This window comes from Perca fluviatilis, chromosome 6 (assembly GCF_010015445.1).
Source record: "Perca fluviatilis chromosome 6, GENO_Pfluv_1.0, whole genome shotgun sequence".
Classification (NCBI taxonomy): domain Eukaryota; kingdom Metazoa; phylum Chordata; class Actinopteri; order Perciformes; family Percidae; genus Perca; species Perca fluviatilis.
Window position 1 is genome coordinate 18,469,746 of NC_053117.1, and position 18,345 is coordinate 18,488,090.

At 39.7% G+C, this 18,345-nt stretch overlaps 1 protein-coding gene across 2 annotated transcripts; it reads right to left on the reverse strand.

Annotated features, from left to right (window-relative positions):
* Positions 1-409: 409 nt before the first annotated feature.
* Positions 410-17,635, reverse strand: morc2 (MORC family CW-type zinc finger 2). 2 transcript variants are annotated; one of them, XM_039802315.1, is made up of 28 exons: positions 17,510-17,635; positions 16,566-16,718; positions 11,827-11,880; positions 11,668-11,702; positions 11,500-11,568; positions 11,301-11,391; positions 11,096-11,204; positions 10,197-10,356; positions 8,467-8,578; positions 8,202-8,327; positions 8,042-8,121; positions 7,861-7,943; positions 7,586-7,671; positions 7,217-7,357; positions 6,956-7,110; positions 6,351-6,479; positions 6,159-6,264; positions 5,841-5,973; positions 5,682-5,765; positions 4,748-4,990; positions 4,379-4,648; positions 3,394-3,501; positions 3,022-3,079; positions 2,386-2,524; positions 2,131-2,298; positions 1,922-2,015; positions 1,522-1,710; positions 410-1,362 (listed from the first exon to the last, which is right to left on the reverse strand). In XM_039802315.1, exons 2-28 carry the CDS (start codon positions 16,631-16,633, stop codon positions 1,294-1,296), a joined length of 3,159 nt encoding a protein of 1,052 aa, XP_039658249.1. In that variant the 5' UTR covers positions 16,634-16,718; positions 17,510-17,635; the 3' UTR covers positions 410-1,293. The 2 variants fall into 2 exon arrangements, with proteins under 2 accessions (XP_039658249.1, XP_039658250.1); XM_039802316.1 differs by lacking the exon at positions 3,394-3,501.
* Positions 17,636-18,345: the final 710 nt, after the last annotated feature.

The window sequence follows — 18,345 nt, forward strand, 5'->3', positions numbered from 1 at the left end:
TTTAATATCCCCAAGATATTATCTTTCTGATATATAATTGAGTTAAAATGGAATTTCATTTATACACTGCATTGAAAATTAACATTAAAGAAATACTCTCATTCAAGTGCACGGTACTCTGAATAATCCATACACAACACTGTCAACAGTTTTCACAAGACACATTTTTCAATGCTCTGAGCACCAAACGGGAAATCCGTTTTCCTTCATTTTAGTGGGAAAATTTAAATCCTTTTTGTGAACTGATCCTTCAAGAGTTTTATTTACAGAAACTCATAATTATGATTGTTTTTACTTTTACTGAGGACTATCTAAAATGTAATTGTAAATGTCAATTTCCCACAACCAATATCTTATTTAGCATTTACAGACAATGTATCAAAATAACAGAAATGCATTTATCAAAAAAGGTGTTTCTGAACCTGTTTTATTGTTCTAAGTAAAGATTTGTCAAAAATACAGAATCCTTTGTTCCAGGAACAAAAAGACTGAAAGCATGCACCGATTAATAAAACATTTCCATGACATGTTAAAAATCTGTTGAAAAGGAAGTACACAGGCACTGAATAATTATGAACACACAACTTTTGCATTTAAATGAATTTTTTTTTCTTCCAAAAATAAACACAACAGTCGTAGCTTAAATGTGGAGGGATATAAGGGAATAATCATACTGATAAAACCCAGTAAGTTGTTCTTGTTTGTGGGTGTGGCACACCACAGAACCGTAAAATATTAACCTGTTTGCTCGTTAGACCAGGATGGGGGAAGGTAATGGACAACACTGATATGTTTAGTGTACAAAAATAAAAGTGAATGTTTAAGTACAGAGCACAGCCCAGTCACTTGGTGTGTCCAATTCTCACCCGACGATGGACCAAAATGAGGAACAAATGAAGTCTGCAGTATGTCACAGCATAAGCCGACTACAGTATATAAAAGAGAGCATAAATGTATTAAACCTACACAAATTATTTCAAAAGATTAATCAGGATAGGATGGCTTAAACATAGATTAACATATATGAGCAGGTATATAAAAAGGACTAAAGAGAAAACCACAGGCTACCCAATAATGTAGATCACGAGAAAACCTGCCCTAACAAAAACAGTGCACTTGTGCTGACTAAGCGTTGGAACGATCAAAATCAAAGATCACACCTGTGTCAATCTGATTTAACGGCCATTTCTGCACATAAGCACGAGTCCTCGGGGGAGTGGTCAGCAAGTAATAGCTGAATGAAAACTGCCAGCCTGTTTATGTGAATATCCTCCTCTCTCTTTTCTGTCTTCTTTAATCACCCTTGGTAAGGAGGTCTTCTATGTAGGCGTCAAGCTCGTCATCTGTGTTTATGTCAATGTCCTAAAAGTGTAAAAAAAAAAATATTACTTACTGCAAACAACAATTATATAACAAATGTTCTATTTGACAGACAGCTAAGAGGGAGTGGTATATTGTTTTGATTATTTGAATAGGTCCTGTTTCTCGGACCCTAAACATGTACAGATGAAGCAGTCTTACCTCTTGTACTTTTTGCAGGAGTGCTACAATGTTTGTTCGTAGTTTCTGTAGTTTCTCGTCTGCTTCCTTCAGTTTGACCTCATTGCTGTTGCTCTTCTCCTCCACAGCTTTGGCCCTGGCGTCAGCCCTGCTCTGGTACGAGTTACACAACGACTGGAGACCTGATTCGTACTGCTGGAAATACTCTTTCTAAATAGAGAAGGAAATACACAGGCACTTAATACTCTGGACAAGAAAACACAATAGTAAGAACAAGTCAACACATTCCCAGATATAGTTCTGCATTCTCTAATCATTGTATTGCTTTCAATGTAAACCTTTTTTTTTGCTTTCAATGTAATAAAAGAAATGTATTCTAGTCTAAGGGTCAATCTGTTAAACCATCTATTATCTATCTCACCAAAGGAAAGGACACCAACTCCTCAGCGGTCATGCTGTTAACATCATCCTTTGGGATCCGAAAAGCAGGAGGGAAGAAGTAACGCAGCATTGTCCTGGAAATACAAACTACACAATGAACACACCACAGTACTATAAAAACGATGGGCCCTGTCTGTCACAATTAACACAGTGACTGGAAACAACACCAGCTCATTGTAATCAGCTCACCTCAACATGGTGACGAGACTATCGGTCACCTCCCGACTGGTTCCTGGTTGAGTAGTGTCAGGCTCCATGGGTGCAGGGCCCTTCTCGGTCTCCTGTTGGGTGTCAGGTGTCTGAGAGATTGGAGATGGCGGCCGCATCAACCGGACATCATCACTACCCTTGAACACCCTTCACAGAGCACACAAACATAGGATATTCATTATCTGTCAAAGTCAAATAAATGTGCCCTGAACAACAACACAGACAATATCTTACCATCTGTCTTTAGGGGTGGATCTAGGTACATAGTCAAACTTCACTTTCCAGCGAACACTCTTTTTATTTGCCTCCACAGCGATGACTTTGCCTGTGTACCACTCCTTGTTGACACGTACTTCAACCAGCAGACCCTTATCTGTAGAAAACAAATACATAGGTAGAAATTATTCTATTAGAACTTTCGTTTTCCAGTTGAATGTGTTATACATGTTAAGGCCCTGAAACACCAAGCAGACGGCCAAGAACTAGTGGCGATGAAAGCTGACTGTGGAGTCGCCTCATGTAGCCCCATGCCACCTTCGTCTGGCCAAAAAATTGCACTTGAACACGCCGCAAAGACTACAGTCGACGGCCAACTACCACGTACATTCTGGGCCTGCGTGAGAGGAAATAACTCTTCATGCCAGCAGTTCTCCAGGCGGTTCTCTATTGGTCTTTCAAAAAAAGGGAAACGAGATAGAAATGTTGCTTTGATACCCACAATTAAAACACATTTGCCCAAATCAGCAGCACATAGCCTATGGGCCCTCTGTCAGGAAGACAGCCAACAACTAGGCAGCCAAACTTGGACCGACAGCAGACAATCTACTTAGTGCGTCAGGGCCTTTAGTGTAGAGCAGTCCAACATCTCACCTTTCTGAGCATTTTTAGTGTCAATCTCTGGTTCCTCCTGTTGGTGCTTCTCAGGTGCCTGCAAAAACAAAATGTTAACCACCACTGCAGTGAGTGAAATACCGTTTACTGAAAAGACAGAAAAAAAGTTAAGAAATGATTTGCATCCCTGTTAATGAAAGAAGTGAAAGTCCCAGTGTGATCTCATGCATTGGGTGAGAACGTCATGCTTGATTGTTAAAAGAGTACGACAACTTCAGTTTCAAGAGAGAAAGATAATCGGACAATACACCCAGATCAGATGAAAGGTTAATTTGTCATGATTGGTTAAGGTTGTGAGAGCAGATTCAGCCCAGCTTTATTTGAGGGTAGTCAAGAGAGGGACCGAGCTACCTTTGCTTTACCCCCATGCTGTTGCATGGAAATGGGTTTAGGGATAGAGAGTGGTGTCGTTGGTGTCTGCCGTATAAGAGTAGGAACTCCTTTCTTCTGGGTGTTAACCTGCAAGGTCAAGAGCAGAGGGGCTCTGATTGGAGATTTAGTGACCTAATTAAACCACCTACACGCGAGCCGCGGTAAAAACGCTCTGCGCTGGCTCTGCCATCATTTTCTTATGGGGAGAGCGGAACGAAATTGCAGCCGACCTCGTGCCGCTGACCTCTTAAGACTCCGTGGCCGGCAGCAATATTGACGTTTACCTGCGCTGCGCTTTGCCTCTGAATGCTGAATGCTCTGTGCCCTACCTTGCAGTTTTACCTCGGATCCTGTTACTTTTCTTCACTATATAAGCCTCATTTTAGCGTCACTTCTGATAAGAAGAGTTGTAACCTGGGGGCGGTCCTGGCCGCTGCATGTCATTCCCCCCTCTCTCTCCACTTTCATGTCTAAGCTGTCCTATCAAATAAAGGCCTAAAATAATCTAAAGCCCCCCCCCAAAAATAACTATATCCTGATAAGCTTTTGGATTTACGTTTGTGTTAGACACTTGATCTGTAATGGATGAAGACTTTTACGGTACTGTAAACAAATAACTGCTCAAATTCTCCTCTCATTCTCTTTGTCCTTTTCATTTACTCACATTCTAGAAATTAATCCTTTGTGAGAGACAACTGGCAATAAAGGAGAAAAAGCAACAAGCAGCAGAAAGAGACAGCAGCACACACTATCCCAGTACTGACACACACGGGCTGATTCACAAGATTACGGTGAATGCTTCAATGGTTTAGGCAGCCAATGCGGTCATTTTATTCTATACATGTGTAGGTTTTGTAGTATTGATATATTTATAAGTTGTACAATTAAACATTTGAGATACCATCTCTCTGACGTGATGCCAAGGAAAGGTTAATCTAGCTCGTGAATTCTGTTGTGCGTTTACCTCGTCCAACTTAGCACGTTTGGGAGGTGAGGCCTTCTCTATCACTTTCCCACGGTTACCAGCTGCTGCGGCCATCTTGGATTTCTTTATCTGAGGTTCTTCCTCTTCACTGTCTTCCTCACTGTCCTCATCCTCCTCCACCTCTTCTTCTTCTTCTTCTTCTTCTTCCTCCTCCTCCTCTTCCTCCTCTTCCTCACTGGCCTCCTGCTCTACGATTCTCTTCCGTTGTCCAGCAGCTGCTGGTTTGGCTGATGATGCTTTGGCAGGTGACTAGATAAGTAGACAGATATCACTGTTACACACTACTCTGCAGACACATTTACTACTTCCCCCCCATTGGTGGAGTATCACCTAAACCCTGTAACTTACCCGTGAGCTGCGGCTGGATGGGGGGGTTTTGGCAGTAGCTTTGGGTACAGGCTTTGCTGCAGGTGGAGGAGGCTTTGCTGCACCTCTGGACTTTGATGGTTCGACTTTGGGTGGTGGTGGCGGAGGGGCAGGAGTTCGTGTAGGGCGCAGAGAAGCTGCACGGGATGGAGGGGGGCTTTTTAAGTGAGCTGGGAGCGGTGGGGAGCGGGGCCGTGTTATGGACCTTTCAGAAGACCTAGTTGCCTGGAGCGACAACATGTGAAACACACAACAAACAGATCAGTGAGATAACAAATGAAAAGCAAGATCAACACCAACAGCAGTGTTAGGCCGCAATCAGACAGGGGGGCGTTTGCGGGGGTACTGCCTTTCTTGTTGAAGATGCCCCGATCAGACCAGTTGCATCTTTTTGTTATTCTTGCTATGCAACCTTCGAATCACTCGCCCTCAGCCAACCTTTATTTTGCTGTGAAGTTAAACGACATCAGGTGTTTTTTCACTATGACTTTAAGTTTGTCTGTCTGATTGGGGCCTTAGTGAGCTAGTGTGTGCTTCATTTGTCATTATGAACAAACCAGACGTTGGCCATCAAGTACAGGCACCAGGTCATCTATACTGAATGGCTTTCACAACGCAATAAAATATTGTCAAGCAGGTTACTGGTCATATTATTATATATTTATTTGTAAAAAACAAAATCTGTAAAATTAGCTGATTCAATTTGACTTAACTTTCAGTAAATGGCGGCATATTCTGAGTTGTGTCTTTTTACAGGGACATTTTCCACTATTAAAGAAAATACAACAGGAAACTATTATGGTGTGGGGACATAAAAAAGCAGCAAATCAGTTCTAGCTTATTTTCAGCTGTGTTTATACACCTGCAATAAAGTTATTGCTCATATTTCTAGTAGCACAGTTGGTGGAGTTTGTACCTGAGAGGAGCTCTCTGTTGGTTTCATGCTGACTTCCAGTGGCAGCTTCTTTAAATCTGCTGCAGATTTTACAGTGCTGGTTTTCTGATGGGAGAAAAAACAATGTCTGATGTCCTGATGTACATAAAACAGAGTGACAGAAAGAGAGCAATGAGGTACCTGCAAGGTCTCTAGTTTCTCCTGCTGCTGTTTGATTTTCTCTTCCAGCTCTTTCCGTTTGTCTTCAGCTGTCTGCTTGTCTTTCTTCAGAACACCACATGGCAAATTCTGTTTCTGTTCAGTAGCATCACACCTAAACACAAAATACACACTATGTATAGCATGTAGGAACACTACTGCATTGAAAACAGCAACGTAGTGAGACAGCATCACAATTTGGCATGCAGTACAGTTAAATATATTTTACTAATACTTTAGTGTGAATTGCAACTTAAAGACCATAAAACCATATACTATAAAACAACATTTTGTTTGTACCGGTCCTGGGTGCTGTCGGGGTTCATGAGACACACCCAACTGTCTGGATAGCGTTTGTCCACGGCATCCATCTGGAATGGCAGCGTTCTCCATTTTAAACATTTATCTGAAAATAAATCCCAGAATCAGCCTCAGTGTACGTTTTTGAGATAAAGTATGCATGTTTTATGTGTGTATGGATCTGTAACTTACCACACTGAATAGTAAGTGGTATCTCCATGCCGCGACGTCTCCTGTATCTCGGCTCTGATGATGGAGGTGCAGACCAGCTGGCGGACAGATATCCAAACTCATCCCAGAACTTCACGATGCCTTTCTGAGCTGCATAACACACACAGACACTCAGCATTTCATACAGCAATAAGTTATTTAATGAAAAGAAAAAATAAGTTAATGTAAAGTGGGCATTCGTGAAGTCAACACTTCCCTATTTGTTCCTAACTGCAGCTGTACAAGTGTGTGCACACTGGAAAGTGATTTGGAAAGCAGTGTAATGCAGCCAGGATGGGCTATGATGGTAGGCTTTCGACCTGTCTGTAAGTGTTGCCATTGTGCACCATTTTTTAAATAAAATGCTGTCACATTGTTTATTATATCTTTACTGACCTGTTTATCAGAGAAGAGTTTCAACTTGAAACTTTTTCTAGCAACAGGAGCAGAGGGATTTGTTCTATCCCTTCTCATTTGACAACTTGTCAAATAGTGACAAACCTGGATAATGATTTGTTTTAATTATTTGAACTGTGCGGGTCAGGTGTTGGCGACAAATGGAACTCTGGCAGTTTAGAGAAACTCACCAATGTTAGTGTCCTTCCAGTACTGAGCTAAATGTTCCCCCATGGACTTAAGTAAATGTCGATACTCCTTAGCATCTGCAAAGTCTTGTTTGTTGTGAGTAGGCTCTAGAATTAAATACGGGACATCAACTACTCCAACCACACCTCCACAGGCCCTAAAACACAACAAAAAAAAATAAAAAAAATCACATAACTGTAAAAATATTTCTCTTAATCATTCAAGCATCGTCACTTTTCAATCACTGTGTGCATATTACTCACATGCCTCCCTCCAGCTGGGGTCCCGTTTTCTCGTACATCTTGATGAGACGAGAACAGTTGTACACAAACATCCCATCCAGGTCCCTCTGTTCAATGTTCACTCCGAATATAAAATTCAACTCCTTGGGCTCCTTTAATGCTCTGAGGAACAAGAAAGTGTTGGGAGACTGACAGTAAATAGACATAGCCCAGCAAAAACAAAGGGTTGCGTTATCTTTTCAAGATACTATTCTATATTATTTACATGCAAAAAACAAACACATGTTGACAAATTTACATATAATTTACACAGCAATCATTTTGGCCAGCATAAATCCTATTAACTGTTTGTAAATCTATAAATAGGAGAAATAAAGTTGTATATAGTACTTCTGTTTGGCTTCGAGAATCCTTCTCTTCATGTCACAATCCCGTCGAAGCATCATGGCTGAATCTTGAACCTTTCTCAGAATTGCCTAAAGGAAGAGAGGGCGCAAGGAGACATCAGTTGAGACACACAACCTTAGGTTAAGGCAGAGGTTTCAAATTATAATCCAGTTTTTAGACAAAAGAATGATGTGCCTGTTTTAGATTAAAAGCTTGTTTACATAGACAAAACCATATTTGCATTATACAAATTAATCAAAATATCCTCTTTAGTTTACCCGTGAATCTTTGGAAAGGTCGTCTCCTAATCTGGCCTCCAAAGCCATTTGTTTACTCTCTGCCTCTCTGGCTTTTTCTTCCGCTGAAATAAATAACCAAATTGTTACCCAATGAGCGTGAGGGCATCACAACAGGAAAGCAAAATGTAAATAAAAACAGCAAATTTCACCAGTGACTCACCAATCTTAGCAAGGTGATCTGCTTTCTTCACTTCTTGCTCAGCACGAGTTTTGAAACGAGTCGATGTGTATTTATAAACCCTATTAACAAAAACGAATGCTAAGTCTTGTCACTGGACTACAGTATTTACAGACTCTGTATAAGTTAGTTATCATATTACCTTGGTTTATATAAACAGCAGGACAGTCTCTTGGTCCTGACTTTATGTCCCTGGATAAAGATCCTCATGCGTGGGTCGATGTACAAAACAGCGGCGTACGCTCTGAACGACCTCTTCTCTGGCTTCCTGTGAGAGGGAAGGGCATCAACATTCACAACATTTCTGATCAATACAATCAACATAAAATGAAGTTAATTTACAAAATATAATTCCTTTCAGCATGAGTTAGTAATCCCATGGTAAATGGTTTAATAGAGTCACTCACACTCCTTCAACAGGTGTCCCAGCCATCAGTATGTCCTGGTGATCTGTCTCTACATCCAGTTCTGGTTCTCTGTTGTCCATCAGCTTCAGATTATAGATGATCACAAGAGTGCCTTTAAACAAAAAAAACACAAAAGTAAGCATTGCAATCAATATCAAACTTGTCATTCCCCAAAAAACATGCTTATAGAAAAACAAAATTACTAAAAAATGTATTGACACAACAGAGATACCTTCATCCACAGAGACACTTTAATGATCATTCTCAGGAGACATTGGGCCTCATTCACCAACCGTTCTTACGAAGAAATGTGTTCTTAAACCCTTCTTACGCACTTTTTACGAAGATTCTGGCATTCACTAATGTTTTCTTAACTTGGATTTGTTCTTAGCTAAGACCAAAATCTACGAACACTGAAAAGCACTCTTACGCACATTTGAGTGATGACAATTTGCTCCAAATGATTGCTTACTGCATTTTATTTAATTCTACAGTCGTTTACAATGATAATATTGTACTGTAATGTATTTCTGATCATTTGTTGAAAACAAAAATAATATGCAAAAAAACACTAACACTGCAATTTACATCAGTAATTAAACTGATTAAATCCTGCGTTATTTGGTGATTGGTCGCTATTTATAGGGCCAAAATGCAGTGGTGGAATGTAACAAAGTACAAATTCTTCGTAACTGTACTTAAGTACATTTTTCACGTATCTGTACTTTACTTAAGTAGACTCAATAGTGCATAGCCTACTTTTGAATTTTACTTTGTTACATTGTGCAGCAATTATCTATACTTTCTACTCCACTACATTTCTACAACGTTCGTTACATTTTCTGATCAGTTTCCCCCTGCCAAAACGTCTTCCTGACCGTCCCACGTTTGTCTCACCAGTAAAGTTTGGTTGCCATAGATACTGTTTATATGGGTCACCGCCGATCCAAGCCAGCTCCGGTGCTCCAGAGCCCGGGCGCAGCGCCGCTGACCCTCGGTAATACAGCCTCCGGAAAAGTGAAAATGAAAATGTTTGTTTTTTATTATTCCTGTTTTTAAAATTATAGTTGCGTCTCTACAGCGTCGTTTACTCCTCCGCCAGACTGCGTAAAACGCGTTCATATCTTATTTATTTGGCTGAACCTCTTCACATCTCCTCATGTCCGCTGCTTCACACGCTTTATTTGCTTACTTGCATGGTTAGAGAAAATAAAATACATCCATGAATAAAACCAACCGCATTCCGATTCTAACAACACATTTCCGTTTTATGCTGGTTAGGATAGGAACTTCTTATAAAAACCAGGCCTTGTTTGTGGTAGTGGACATCTTCTACTTTTACTAAAGTAAATATGTCTCTTATTATTTGTAGTTTTACTTGAGATTCAGTAATGTTCATCATAACGATTGGCACCCAGGAACGTCAATGTCCGTTTTTCTTTATGCGTATATTTAGCAACAACTGGCACGAGCTTTCAGTTACGAAGACGTGGGATTCATCAATCCTAAGAACAATTCTGCTGTTTAAGAACACGTCATGAATCCGACGTAGACTTCTCTTAGGAACCTTCTTAAGAACATATTTAAGAGAAAACGTAGGAAGATATTGGTGAATGAGGCCCATTGTTTTTAGAGGGATTTATTATATGTTTTACTTTAAGTGGTGGAAATAAACTGATGGACATCACGAAATTAATGTCTTCACATGGAGACAAATGTCATATACTTACCACTGCTACTTTCTATTTTGTTGAACTGCTCCATCAGCTGCTGTTCATTTTTAAAAGGCGAGTACTTGAAGATCAGCTCCGTCTCTATGGCGTACTTCTCTGGGTCAGAGGTCAACGGCTCCTTAGTCTTTAGATCCCAGGAGGGAAGGGGCACTATCACCTGAAGAGAGGATCGAAATGTTTGAAAAGTAAAAAATTTATTAAAATGGGTAGCCAAATGAGTCTCATCAGCAGCAACCTAATTCATAAATATTCAATATACCTGTTTACAGACTAAGTACACGCATGAGGAAGAAATCTAGTTTTATATCGCCTTCTAGGCTGTGTGGCAGAGAAAATAAATGAACACATGACAGTGAACATGTTAAGTTTTTTTCATTAAAATAAAGTCTCACAGATATGATGAAGAAATAAAATCATATAATTAAAACACACTGATTGCAATTTTCTTTATCTCATTGATCTTGTTTAGAAAAAAATAAAAAATAAAATAAAAATCACCCAATCTACATATTGTGGGTGTAGCATTTTCTCCACAATATACAGAGATATGACTTCTTACTGAACTGGGCATCTGTTTTAATGTCACATTGTTATTGATTGATGTTCACAGAGTTGAATTCTCTCTGCGCATCTTCCAGCAGCATGCAGCTGAGTCAGGGGCCTCTCAGCTACGGTTTACAAAGGTTGTGTAGCATTTACACCTCTTTCTTGTGTGCATTCACAATACATTGCTGTTAACTATTCAGAAAAGGGAGCTTGATGAAACAGATCTTAAACTGCATTGCTCACTCTTCCACTTGCACTTCAAAACTATCAATTAGGCATAACTATTAATAAAGTTACTTGTACACATCCCTAATAACAATGACAACCTCTATTCAACGGTTGACTCTGACCTCATCTAGTCCCTCCTCTTCGTGGAAAGTCCTTGACAGAAAAAGGCAAGTCAGCGTGTTGCCTTTTTTTGTGAACAAGATGAAGTCTTTCCCAATACGCATAGAGCCGCTGTGAAAACAAACACATTTTAATATGTGAAATAATTCAAACAGTTTACTAAATGCACAATGTTATAATCACACACAAATTAGGAGAAGGTCTTACGATTTCAGCCCGTTTCCATACTGGCCGATCTGAGTGGACTCAGGGGACCGTTTGTTTGACTTTCCAAACTGAATCACATGAGTTGCCTCATCTAGTAAAAAAAACAAAATACATATTATGAAAAAAAAATCACAACGGAGCTACTACAAAGCAACCTTTAATCATTTAGCTTTAAGCGATTTAATAAGTTAGCACTTACGAGGGTCCATTCCAATACCATCATCCAGAAAACAGAGCGTGTAGCCGCCCCGCAGCTCTGGCTTTTTTTCTGTCAGCAAATCAGGAAGGTAAAAAAGACATGTTAGAAGCAATGAATGAATGTGCATGCTTCAGTGTGTGAAACTGGGGCAGTTATTCTGAAGTGTACCTGTGTAGATATCTATACGTGTGGCATTGGCATCTCTGTAAAAGAAACAAACAAACTGTGAGACCAACTACTTAATATAAGAAAGATAACTGGCTACTGACAAAGTTTTCCAGGCTGTATAATCTGTCAACAATGATATGCTATGTTGCAAATCAGTACCTTGAATTGTCCACAAGCTCTGCCAAGGCTCCAAATAAGAACTCGTGGGTTGTCCTGAAAACAGACCACTCATTTTATTAATTAAATATATTGTACTTGAATGTAAAGAGTGATATAACTTTGAATTAACAGGGCAAGATGATCTGAAAAAGTATAGGAGATACTTGTTGCCAGGATCGGATCTCCACATTAATATTATGCGTTAGATTGTTATTCCATTACACAACCTGTATTTCCTCACGTCTATTGAGAGATATGCATTAATGCAAACAGAACAAAGGATTGTCATTTAACAATGTATTCATTTAGTCACCAAAACATTTCAAGCATGGTCTGGGTTTTTCAGTCAGGCTATATCACAAGAATTTGTTTAGGTCTACTTGTTGTAGCAATGACAAGATAAGGAACATTTGTCCCATCTTTACTCCTGCTATGCACAAAAATGCAACTGCCTTTTAAATCCATGACAGGGAATGTAGTGAACCACGTCATGCATAAGTGACTGTTTTCTTCAGACCAACCGTGACTGCCGTTCAATGAATTTAGTTTGTCAGACAAATTTCAAATTAGCAATATTACATGAGTCCCTCACTAGGGCTAGGGATGCACTGATCCGACTTTTTCAGTCCCGATACAGATACCGATGCCAGGGCTTTGTGTATCTGTCGATACCCAATACTGATCCGATACCGTTGCTGAATTAATAATAAACTGTATACCTTCCACATCATACCTTCCTTCCACCATGTGGAAGACACTAAAGGCACCAGACCTTCCTAACTAAACATTACTTTCCTAACTAAGACAAAATAACAGATGTAATGTATTGAATTCTTATTTATTTATTTAAAAAACAATTGTGCATTCAAATCGAAAATATAATGTAATCAAACTTCTTAAAATAAATTTAAATACATAATGGGCCATCAATAATGGGCCACCTTCATATAGGTTTATAATGGCTTATTCTACTGTCAGGAGTACATAGAATATCACAAAAAATGTTAATGTCATCATGTTTACTAAAAGCTTTGATTAAGGGTTTGCTTGGCTCCACGGAATTATACAATAACTTTGTATGAAGGGGAATCCATGAAACAGTTACAGTAGCTAAACTATTTGTATTGTGCAAACTGCAAAGTAGTAAAATAAACTCAAATCGAATGAATAGCCTACACATACAAAAAACTTTAACACGGTTTCCCTTTCAAAACTAAATAGTTGTAAGCTAGTACTGTATAACCACTACCTTGGCCACAGGTAAGTTAGGTTGTTGTAGTGTGGTTGTAGTGGGCGACTGAATGGAGCTCCGCTGTCAGCCTCCTCCGCTGTTTGAATAACGTTAGTAGGTTGGCGGACGTATTTCAGCGAGGCAAGACATCTTAAATCCAGAGTTTTAGTCATTGCTCTGAACCCGTCTTTCTCAACTGTCTGTAGCGGGACCGGAGGTGGATTGTGTTCATAACGTTGCTCCGCTGCATGCTTGAAGTGACAGGTCTTTAGCGTTAGCACAGTAACGTTAGCACGGCCGAGTAACGTTAGAGCGACGGGCAACAACAGTGGCTAAATTATGTAAAATAAAGGATAAATAAAAAATAAAATAAAAAAAATGTCCGATTTGTTAGAAAGAAAAAACTTGGGAACAGACGGCTCCTCTCTTGAGCACATGTTCTTCTGGTGTATCTCCGGTCTTTCTTCATCCTCTAGCTAACTTTCTTCTCGGTTCTTGTGCATTAGCAACCGTAGCCTCTCCCAGCTTAACAGACTGTTATGCTACCTGGCTAGCTAGGCTAGCAGCTGTAATGTTACCAAACTTGCCATTCGGCGGTGTAGCTACATTTGTAAATGTAAAATTATTGGTGTTAGAAACTGTTTAAGTCTCAAATTGTTATATGATTTGGTGTTTTATCCTTTTAAGAGAGTTAGTTGTGGGTTATTAATTGTTGTGTTATAAAGTTACTACCATGAGTGAGAAGGGTACGCAGTTAACAGAGGCCCCGGTGCTGCGACGGAGTGTAAAAAAAACCAAAACTATTTTTGCAATATCGGGGCCGATCCTAATATCGGATCGGTGCACCCCTAACGGTAGGTTTCCACACAGCGAAATTTCGCTTTGCTCTCATTGAGGTTGAATGGAGACGAAATTCGCCCTGATTGAGCGAGATGAGAGCGAATCGCAGAGGGGAGCGAAATAAAGTTGACGAAAGTTTAACTTTATTCAAATGAGGACCACTCGAGAACCAATCAGGTCTGTGCGTTTGTGTTTGGAGGCGGGAGTTACAAAAAAAGTCTGACAAAGATGGCGGAGGTTATCAGTGCCGTGTCATGAAAATTTTGATGCGATTAAAATGTTTCTACACGAACAATGGTACTTCTATCAACACGAATTGTGTTTTATATGACACATGAACTTAGTTAGGGCACATACACCACTAAATAGATTACTGTATATGTTAGTTTAAACACTCAAACTTTTCAGCTAGCCGACAGGCTAATCGCTAGCATGTTCGGACATTGGATTTCATTGTAGCCTAGCCAGGCAGCTAGCTAGCTAGGCTACTTGTGCATTTGTTTGATTACATGTTTTGTTGGCGAACATTGACACTTGTAGCAACACGGATTGTTGTTTATATGTCACACAAACTTAAACAGGGCAAACACACCACCAAATAGACCACTGTAGATAGTTTAAACACTCAAAATGATTCAGCAAGCCGACAGGTCAACCGCTTGCATGTTCGGACATTGCATTTCATTGTAAGCATAGCAAGGCAGCTAGGCTATATAGCCAGGTTACCAGAGCATTTATGAGCTAACATTTTACCGATGGTTTGCTGCTGTGCAATTTTACCGCCCTGTCTTCTGACAGCCCGGGACATTCAAAAAAATGTTGCGGACTTGCGTGTTGTTTTTGCAACCACGCCCCCGAGGCAAACTTTCGTTGGCCGAAATTCGTGAGGTATTTCGCTGTGTGGAACCCTACCGTAACTAGGGCTGGCACCTTTTGGTCGCTTGGTCAACTGGCTATTCAAATTCTCATTGGTTGGACCATCTCTAGTGCTACATTCATTATAAGGCCCCGTTTCCACTAAAGTGTTTTGTCCCAGTTGGAAACACCAGGCACTCTACTGAAAAGGCTCGGCTGAAAGGGCCTAAAATTTCCACGGAAGTAAAAATGTTGACATGAGGAAGAGTACTTGCTTTGGCCCTTGCTTTGGATTAAGGCTGAAGCACGATAAGAGAGAGAGAGACCCTCCGGTCTATGTGGCCACCAGTATTAATTTCTCCTCCATTGTTGATGTTGTTCAGCACTTGTACAGGAGAATGTGATGGTTAGTCTTTGTGGTTTTTGTCCAGCCCCTCCTCCATTGTGATTTGATGGTTCAGAAAGAAAATGACAGTGACACGCGCAGCTTTTTACCCAAAGTTGAACATTTTTCAACTCAGAAAAAATAGCAAAAGTGCCGCCCTTAGTGCAGAAAAGACACTTTGCGCCTAGTCACAGTGCTAGTGTTTGTAGCATAGTGTAAATACGTGGCTCTCCCATTGCAAATAATTCAAAATATTGGGTGGCATCAGAAAAAAAATAAAAATAAAAAAACCGCTCTGGTGGACACACAACCTTACCAGGTAGAGTGCGCACAAATTTTAATGCACTCTGAAACCAATATTTGAGGCTTTTGATGACAGCAGCTCTGGAAATGAATATGTACCTGAAGCTACTGATGATCAGGAATTAGTTTATGTGCCATTTATTAATCTGATCATAAAGCAGAACCTAAACATGAGAATGACAAAGTTAGCTCAGGCGGTCAAGATACCATCCAAGTAGCAGTCCCAAGAGAAGTCAGGACTGATAGAACCTAATAGAGTTAACTCAACTTTGCTGCTTTAAATACGCAAGTAGTTTTCCTGGCCAAATGTCCAACTTGGGAAACAAGATGATGTCACAAGCTATCCACTCTCCTAAAAAAGCTTGGCCTTTGGCTGATGTGGCCATGGCTGGAAAAAAGGAAATAAGTGCCACGACTTCCAAATGCTGTCAAGTAGGCAACATGTAGGCAATGTGTAAGACAGTACATAATAAAGAAGAAATATAACAGGCTACACTGACATAAGGCTGTGCTCGATTGAAGAAATTCTCAGTCGACTAACACTCATTCAATTGTATCGACTAATCGATTAGTTGATTTAATCAACAGGTCTGTAAATCTGAGTTTCTCCACAAAGAGTCATGCAAAAGCACCACTTTAATTCTTGTGTTTACCAGAGATGTGCTCGTACGTTTCTTGGAAATAAGTCATTCAGCATGAAAAAAAGCATAAAACATGACTAATAGACTAAAGAAATCGAAGTTGACTAAGACCAAAACAACCGATTAGTCGATTAATCGACTAAGAGGGAGCAGCCCTACACTGACATGGGAGTATATTCTCCTCTTCTTAAACGGATGATCAGGTTTAACAGGATTTAATCTGGTTATCTATTCAAGTAACATAATAGGTTGGTGTAAGGGATATTTATAGAGTTAAGGTGTAGTGCTAACTGTACTAACAATGTTAGGTGTTGATCTGTTGTAACTTTTTCAGCCATCTGTGGGCCTTGAAAAAATGTTCATATAGATAAACTAGTATATGTTGTATCTATCCTCTAGTTGGTGTTCTATAATATTCACTGTCATGTTTAGTACCAAGTTCATAAGCACATAGGCTATTAATTACCAGCATGACGGTACTTACGAATTTGTGTGCAGGTACTCAAAGGTAAGCTGAGCCCTGCTCAGGTTGCTGTAGCTGGAGTAGGACATGGCCACACACTTATTTTCTGTTTCCTTCCTGGTCTCCTGTTTATCTTCTTTCTTTCCAATCAAACTTTATTCCAGAGCTTTCATCCTGAAGAGGAAAAAAAAATCATAGGTCTTGTGTATATTTACCTAACGTTAACGTTACAAGGTGCCATACTCCAATAATTGACACCATGCACATGATCTGACAGCAGTTAACGTGGACACTTCACAACAAGGTAACACCCACACCTTTATTAAAACCTGCCCCATGTGAGGGGTACCACGTGGGAGGCCTAACGTTACTTGGGAATAACAAGATTTTATGGCAAAGAGCAAATACCGCGTTTGGGCAGTGTTAGCTATGAAGACCAGGCTTCAAAATTAACTTTTTCGTCTACCAGCCAAATGGCTAATGAATGTTCAAATATTACCAGCCATTCAATAGATTACCATTGGGTTTTTTGGCTGGTGAGTGAAGCAAATCTACCAGCCACTTGCATATTTCACCAGCATTTGGCTGGTAAACGGTGCTAATTTAGAACCCTGATGAAGACGTTCACGTTTATGTAACGTTATTCATGCAGAAGTCAGTTATTGGTCTAGCTAGGTCTCTGTGAAGTAAGGCCAAATAAAGTTTAGTGAAGAGCGTATGACATAAACGTTTCAAACGTTATGCAGCAACTGTTACTAACGTTTAATGTTAAGCTAACATATCTAGCTAGCTAGGTAAGTTAACGTTAGCTAGCGGATAACCCTAGCTAGCTAGCTAGCTTCACATTGTGGAAACATGTAGCCCTAACGAGTACTTTTCACCGACTTCGCAGACCGTTTCATATGACGGTGACTTAGTAGTGGTTTCGCGCTAGTGTAATACTCCGTCCATGGAAGAATACATACTTTGTAACGTTATGTTTCCGTTTCCCTAACATAAAACAATCCGCCAGGCCGCGAAGAATCCAACCACTTCGACGTACTTGGTTCCCTTCCTGTGGTCTGAAGAAATCCCGCCTATATTTTTTCTATACTCAACCAATAGGAAAGCATTCTGTAAAGATTCCTAACGATGATTGGAGAAGAAATCCTTCTACGTAGACGAAGTCCGGAACATCAGTCAGCCAGCCATAAAATGAATTGTGTAATTTCCTTATATATATGTCAATGGTAATTTCCAATGGTAATTTCATGTATAAATTGAAAACACTGACTTACAGGAGACACTTTGTTTATTGTGAAAAATTTGTTTATTGTGTTTGTCAACTGATGATGTTGGCACTGTGACCTTTCTGTTTATTTCTAGACAATAATGATGAACCAGGCATAATGTATACTAAACTAAACCATTGACACCAATGACTTCAAACAAAAAAACAAATTCAAATCCCAATAATCAATTATTTGGAATGTTAAACTGTAATGTAAAGTGTTATGGTATATTTGAATTGTTCTGGTCTTTCTAAAGAAAAAGTAAAGCCAAGAATTAATACATTTGATCGCCGTCTTCCATTGCTGGTCCTGGGCTCCAAGGAAAACCAATGTAAGATAAGATAAACAAAAACCTTTATGATCAGGTAATGTAGACAAGTTTGTAAGGTTTCATAGTTTGTCGTCATTTAGATGTGTAACTGCAAAAAGACTGTGTGTGTGCATTAAGTCAAACCTAAACGGTTATATTAACAGCATTCCTTGACTTGGCAGAACCAAAAATGAAACAGGTGTTGGTTACTTGTATATAT

Coding starts and splice junctions, on each gene's coding strand:
- morc2 (XM_039802315.1), bottom strand. CDS start 16,633: ATGTCCTACTCCAGCTACAGCAACCTGAGCAGGGCTCAGCTTACCTTT. Junction 7,358..7,585: donor ATTCTCGAAGCCAAACAGAA/GTACTATATACA, acceptor CTTGTTCCTCAG/AGCATTAAAGGAGCCCAAGG. Junction 2,525..3,021: donor CACTAAAAATGCTCAGAAAG/GTGAGATGTTGG, acceptor TGTTTTCTACAG/ATAAGGGTCTGCTGGTTGAA.